The sequence below is a fragment of the Amphimedon queenslandica genome, unplaced genomic scaffold (genome assembly GCF_000090795.2).
Source record: "Amphimedon queenslandica unplaced genomic scaffold, v1.1 AMPQUscaffold_13437, whole genome shotgun sequence".
NCBI lineage: Eukaryota > Metazoa > Porifera > Demospongiae > Haplosclerida > Niphatidae > Amphimedon > Amphimedon queenslandica.
The window spans coordinates 130,215-137,264 of record NW_003546327.1 but is presented as its reverse complement, the minus strand read 5'-3'; the positions used below and the strand labels follow the sequence as shown (position 1 = coordinate 137,264).

Here is a 7,050-nt window from a genome sequence, read left to right as displayed (position 1 = left end):
GCACATAACAGCATGTATTTGTACAAATCAGAAAAAATTATAAAAATGGAGAATTCTCTCCTTTTCAATTTTGACAAATTTTTCCAAAGACCTTGCACTGGATTTTAGCCAGGTTTTGGAGCAACTTTAAAATTTTGTAAAAAGCAAAATGTATTAAAAATCAGTTTAAACTTAAAACTCAACATAAAATCATGTATTAGTATCAGAAAAAATATAAAAAGGGAGAACTTTCTCCTTTTCATTTCTAGCAAAATTTGATTAAAAATCTGTACAGGGTATTGGCTTGATTTTGGAGCAACTTTTTAAATTTGTATAAAAACCAAATGAGATCAGGATCAGCTCAAATTTGAAATACACCAAAAAACATACATATGTATCAGAAAAAATTTTCTCTTTTTTGGCAAAATTTGGTCAAATACCTTTTACAGAGACTTTGACCCAATTTTGAAAAAATTTGTAAAAATTAACTAAAATTGATCAGAATCAGCTCAAATTTGAAATACAACATAAAAATGTGCATATGCATCACAAAAATTATAAAAATAAAGAATTATCTAACATTTATTTCTGAAAAAATTTTACAAAAGACTATACCGTATACATCATATAATTTGCAGGCAATAAATAATTTTCAAATTTTTACATAGTGAAAAAAATTGCAAAAAATTCGTGAAGATTATAAAGGGTATGGTAACTACATCAAAATCATGAAATTTTTATTTGAAAAAAACCAATTTGCAAAATTTTACACCCACAAAATTATATGGTGTATAAAGTTTTTTAGCAACAACAAAAGAATAGAAATTTTAATTTGGTAAGTATAAGTCCCTTTATTAATATGTCCAATACTTTGTCTCTCTTTAGACAGACAAGAAATGAAGATAAAAGACATGTCATTTGCTAAAATCAAATCTAGACAGTGATTATCAAATGTACTAATAAAATTGTGTTCTCTTTGTCTCAAACAAACTAAATGTATAACTATATGTAAACAATATCAATTGCTGCACTAATACTAGTGAAAATGTTTAACGAGTTATGTTTAGTATATTAAGTAATTCTAGTATATACATTTATTGTGGCATACGCTCATAAACATCATCAGGTGATGTTTGACATTCATCATATACTCCTTCATTCTCTTCACTTTGTTTAGTCTTGTGAATTTCATATGGTTCACATACTTGCATTGCAATATCATCATTAGCTCTATTAAAGTAGTGAATAGCTTGAAATAACAGAATAGACTAACTTTGTTTGCTTATTAACAGTGTATAAATTCTTCTTTCTATGATAAAAACAATAACAATTATTGTACAACATAAAACAATGTAAACTATACCTTATAAAGCAGTAGATATGAACAACAACACTGACAGTTAGTAGACCACACAATATACCCACTAACACACTAAGAGCAATGACACTGTCTGATGTATCACTAGTTGATGGGATTACTGAAACAGGAGTAGCATTACAGACTGAAGTGCAGTTACATAAAGGACAACCTGTATATAGATTGAGTGGAAATGTGCAAACATAAAGTGTAATAGTTGCATGATAATAAGCTATGCTTACTTATTGAACAAAACCCAGTAGATGAGCTAGAATTAGCTGATTGAACTGATGATGAGAACATTTTACTAGTTGATGGCTGTGGTGGTAGTGATAATGTCTCATTAGCAATAACTGTCCATTCTCCATATCCATTATCAGTGTATGCACGTACACCAAAAAGATAACAAGACATATCATTAAGACCAGTAATGGTAATAAATGTATTGCCATTGGTTGAATTAGAGAACTGTAGTGTTTGAATAGTAATGTCATCATCATCTACCATTGAACAGTTACCAGACTGTAAGATATGATATCCTATCTCATATGTGATAATGGGATAGTCTGATGGAATATAACTAGGTACACTCCATGAGATAACAGCCCATGTAGTGTCCATGATACTAGATACTGAACCAACTGGACCAGGAACTAAATAAAGACAAGCACATTATAACAGAAATGATAAAGCATAATAATTACGTACCTATTCCAATCTCTACTACAATAGGATCACTGAAGGGACTTCTTCCAACAGAATTGACAGCAGCTACACTGATGTTATACTCAGTACCAAATACTAGATCATTCAATATGATAAATCTCTCAGTACTGGTGAGGTTGTATGTGATACTACTGTTACTGATCATCACTGTATAGCCTGTGATTAGACCATTACGCTCAGAACAATTGACCTCATTCCAAGTAAGATTATTAATTGGTTGTAAAAAAGACAATGAATTAGGTACTCCAGTAGGAGCTATAAATAAAGCAATATAAAATAACAATTGATTCAAATGAACACTGTGCCAAACCTGTTGATATTGTGTACTCTTCAACTAAACTAGAATCAGATCTTCCTAGTACATTACCAGCTCTCACTGTGATGGTATAGTTCATACCACTGTACAGACCTATTAATGTATAACTGTATGTTGTAGTGGACTGATGAGGAGCAACAGAGACTGTCTCAGTCACTGATGATAACTGGGGACAAGATGGAGTATAGGAGATGGTGTAGTATGTTACATAGTTGTCACTACTGGGAATAGTCCAGTTCACTGTAATACCAGTGGTTGAGACATTAGATACTGAGAGACTAGTTACTGGACTAGGAACTACAACAGATCAATTACACTCTCTCAATGATAATAACTCACCATCAAATCTTAACACTGTTACTGTACTATTAACTGAAGGAAGATCTATATATGAGTACACACTGATGGTATAGGTACTCATTGGTAAGAGATCTGTTAGTACAATTTCATCTTCACTGGTAGATACTACATTCCTGGTTACACCTCCAGTAGTATACTCAATCACATATCCATTATTCTCTGATGAATTAATCCAGTTCACTTTGATACTAGTAGCATTTAATATAAACCCTCTCGCATTATTTGGAGAACTATTGGGAGCTAGAAAAAAAACAATATACCTATTAATTGAAGTATTTTCAAGTATACCATGTAATATCACGGATTGACTGTATTTGATTCCTCCAATCATTGCTATACAGGTAACATTAACTGACACTCCCAGTGGATCAGGATATACCAGTAGTGTGTTGTTGTATGTCAGGACATCAATTGATGTATACATTGAGTTACTCTTCATCACTCCATTCACTAACCAGTAAGAATCAGCTGAAGGATTTATATCAGTAGTTGTGAGACAATCAATTCCATATTGAGTGTTATTGAGTTGTGTAATGGATGAGACTAGTGTCTGATTGATTGAATTAATAACTAGAAATACATCAACAATGTTACAAAGTACATTAAAAGGTGCAGTAGCAATACCTGGTAAGGTCTGTACACTGATTGTAATAGCAGGTCCCAGTAATTGTTGATAGGCTCTGGCTTTGATGCTATAAGTTGTATCTCCTCTCAGTCCATTCAGTGTGATTGTATTATTACCACTTCCCTCCACCTGTACTGTCTGCACAGTGTCTGTGTCACTAGTGACATTGACTACATATCCATCAGCATCAGATGAATCAAGTGCAGTCCAACTGACAGTGATAGTGGTAGCTGTCTTGCTGACCTCAGTAAGAGAAGAGGGGGCAGTTGCTGGTACTAAAAATATTGTAGATACTATTTTAAAATACTATAATCTATTACCTTTTAAAGTGACATTACGTGTTCTAGTAGGTTGATCAGTAACTGCCACTACACACTGATACATTTGATCTCCAGTGGTTGATTGACTGATTGATCCACTACTGACAGTCATTCCGTCCCATGTGATATTAACAGTATATCTTACTGTGTTGGTACTTCTAACTGACACAGTACCAGGACAAGTGCTACTTCGATCATCACAGTTAGTGTAACTAACCAGTGTAGTACTACCGATGCTCATACTAATATCATAAGTATGGTATCCAATTTTAATACAATTCAGTTTGTATTCCTGAGGATATACTGTCATATCAGAAGGAAAATCAGCAACAGTAAATGATTCTATCTGTGAAAATCCTACAAATGACAATTATTACATCAGTAAGTGATTATAGTCTCTTCTTACTGAATATATTAGCAAAGATGATGTTAGTGTTCGGATCTGAACAATTAGTGGGTAGACAACACTTGTACCAGCCTTCTTGAGTTGCTGCTAGTCCCCCAGCAAGATAAAGATTGAGAGTAGCATTAGGTGAAGTGATATTAGTACAATGAAAAGGATCACTCGTATCATTACTGTCACAGTCAACAGGATCATCAGGATCAGCAACTCTAACCCACTGACCAGTAGTTAGACTAGTACCAGGTAACACACATGATATAGCTTCATTAGCTGCATTGAGACTACTGTCCCAAAAATATGATCCATTAGGATAACATTTTCCAGTATATGCTAAATAAATGCCTTTAATAGATCTAGTCAGTATATTAATTAATAATAAAACTAAATACCTTCTTGCTGACAAATATGAGTGAAGACACTGATTGTACTACTAGCAGGTCCCAGTAATTGTTGATAGGCTCTGACTGTGATGCTATAAGTTGTCAGTTCCCTCAGTCCATTCAGTGTGATTGTATTATTACTACTTCCCTCCACCTGTACTGTCTGCACAGTGTCTGTGTCACTAGTGACATTGACTACATATCCATCAGCATCAGATGAATCAAGTGCAGTCCAACTGACAGTGATAGTGGTAGCTGTCTTGCTGACCTCAGTAAGAGAAGAGGGAGCAGCTGCTGGTACTAATAGGGAGAAATAATACTTAATTATTAGTATATCTTATCATTACCTTTTATGGTTAAATCACGTGTTCTATCAACACCATCATTAATGTTATCCAGTACACACTGATACATTTGATCTCCAGTGGTTGATTGACTGATTGATCCACTACTGACAGTCATTCCATCCCATATGATATCAACACTATATCTTACTGTGTATGTACTACTAACTAACACAGTACCAGGACAAGGGTTACTACGATCATAACATCCAGTGTAACTAGCCAGTGCAGTGTTACCAATGCTCATGCTAATACCATAGTGCCAGTGTCCAACTTTAATACAATTCAGTTTGTATTCCTGAGGATACACTGTCATATCTGAAGGAAGATTAGCAGTAAAAAATGCTTCTATCCACGCAAAACCTATATACAAATAAAAAAATAACTTGCTTCAAGAGAGTTGTTCAGCATAATTTTACTGAATATATTAGCAAAGATGATGTTAGTGTTAGGATCAGAACAATTAGTGGGTAGACAACACTTGTACCAGCCATCACCATGTGCTTCAAGATAGCCATTAGTTGGATTTATGAAAACACTGAGACTAGCGCCTGACCCAGTGGTACATTGAACATTTGCATTGCTACCACCATCACAAGGAACTACTCCATTAGGACCAATCCATTGTCCACCATTCAGAGTAGCACCAGGTAATACACACTCTAGAGGAGTTGGTCTGATGCTAACATCCCAAAAATAGGATCCATTAGAATAACAGTTTCCACCATGCATCAGGTAGATACCTATACAAACCTATACAGTTGTTATTATACACATCCAGTGTCTTACCTGAGGAAGGTGGACATTGACTAATAACTTCACTGACACTCAACAAGAAGAGGAAAATCACCAATGATACTGACAATGCCATCTTAACAATAGTAAGATAGCAAATAAAAATTGTATATAAAAGCTATAAAATCAGTCTACTGTTATTTTTATCAAATTAAAGACAGTTTCTTTTACATAAATAAAGTGCACATCACCATTAAAACTTGTTTACTTACCATCTTTAAAATAAGCTCATACAATAACATGAGTATGCTGTGACAAACTATATGCATATCACTGAAGTTTTGTATCTCAGACTCATGAGTACATGAATATGTTAACATCAAATGAAATAAATCAGGAAACCTGCTCCTTTGCACTGACAGGTTTACAGCCTGTATAGACACATCACAGCATAAATATAATCAGAATCATTTGCAACTTGTCATTCACACCTGGAGATACCAGTAGTGTGAAATATTACTAGAATTGTCATTAGAGTTAAACCATTGGTACTTGTATTATACACTTAGGAAGAGCCAGACAAGCAGACACCAGTTAGATCTATATAACAATCATGAACAGTGGAGAAGTTATTACATTAACAAATCCTCTTGAAGACTCTGAAACAAAATCATTTCAGTTTCATTATAAACCTACAGATTCAGCGAAGACCAATACAATATTATTAGCTACATTCTGAAACAAGATCACTTTCATGATCATGCAGAACAGTATTATTGGGTCCCAAGGTGTCCACTGAATAGACAAGTTTGACAGTACATGTACTGGTATGTATGCAGTTTAAGTATTGTAAAAATTCAAATCTGATTGGAATCAGCTCAAAATTGAAACACAACATAATAACATGTAGCTCTATGCACATATGAAGGAAATTATAAAAATGAAGAATTATTGTTTTTATTTTTTGTGAAATTTGACCAAGGGACCCTGTACTTCTGTAAATGGACTTTGGTCCAATTTTAAAGGAAATTTATAAGAATTCTAATTGAAATTGAAATCAGCTCAAAATAAAAAATACAACACAAAAACATGTATACCTATCAGGAAAATTATAAAATTAAAAAATTCTCGTTTTTCATTTTTAGTGAAATTTGACAAAGGACATTGTACTGCTATAGGATGGGATTTTTGCCTGAAATTTGAAAAATTCAAATGTGATCGAAATCATCTTAAACTTTCCATACAACATGGAAAACAAGTATAATGCATTAAAAAAAAATTTAAATAGAGAATTTCATTTTTGACAGAATATACTGTACTATAGTACAAGGTGTTTGGTAAATTTTGAAGCAACTGTATCAATACATGCATACATGTATCAGTTCAGAGTTGGTAGAAAGTCATTATGGAATCATACCATAAGAAGAATCATGTGATTAATACTGAACCACTGACTAGAATGGAATCTTGGTAAGTATAAGTCTTTCTATTAATTGCATATACAT

General features: G+C 33.4%; 1 protein-coding gene and 1 long non-coding RNA gene across 2 annotated transcripts; both read right to left on the bottom strand.

Moving 5' to 3' along the window:
* Positions 1-967: 967 nt before the first annotated feature.
* Positions 968-1,946, bottom strand: LOC109581472 (uncharacterized). The gene is made up of 4 exons (XM_019995595.1): positions 1,579-1,946; positions 1,343-1,508; positions 1,253-1,288; positions 968-1,209 (listed from the first exon to the last, which is right to left on the bottom strand). The coding sequence occupies exons 1-4, from the start codon at positions 1,841-1,843 to the stop codon at positions 1,074-1,076; spliced, it is 603 nt and encodes a 200-aa protein (XP_019851154.1). The 5' UTR covers positions 1,844-1,946; the 3' UTR covers positions 968-1,073.
* Positions 1,947-4,734: 2,788 nt separating this feature from the next.
* LOC109581475 (uncharacterized) lies at positions 4,735-5,690 on the bottom strand. Its single transcript, XR_002184651.1, has 3 exons — positions 5,600-5,690; positions 4,814-5,553; positions 4,735-4,766 (listed from the first exon to the last, which is right to left on the bottom strand). It is a non-coding gene; the product is annotated as an uncharacterized LOC109581475 (long non-coding RNA).
* Positions 5,691-7,050: the final 1,360 nt, after the last annotated feature.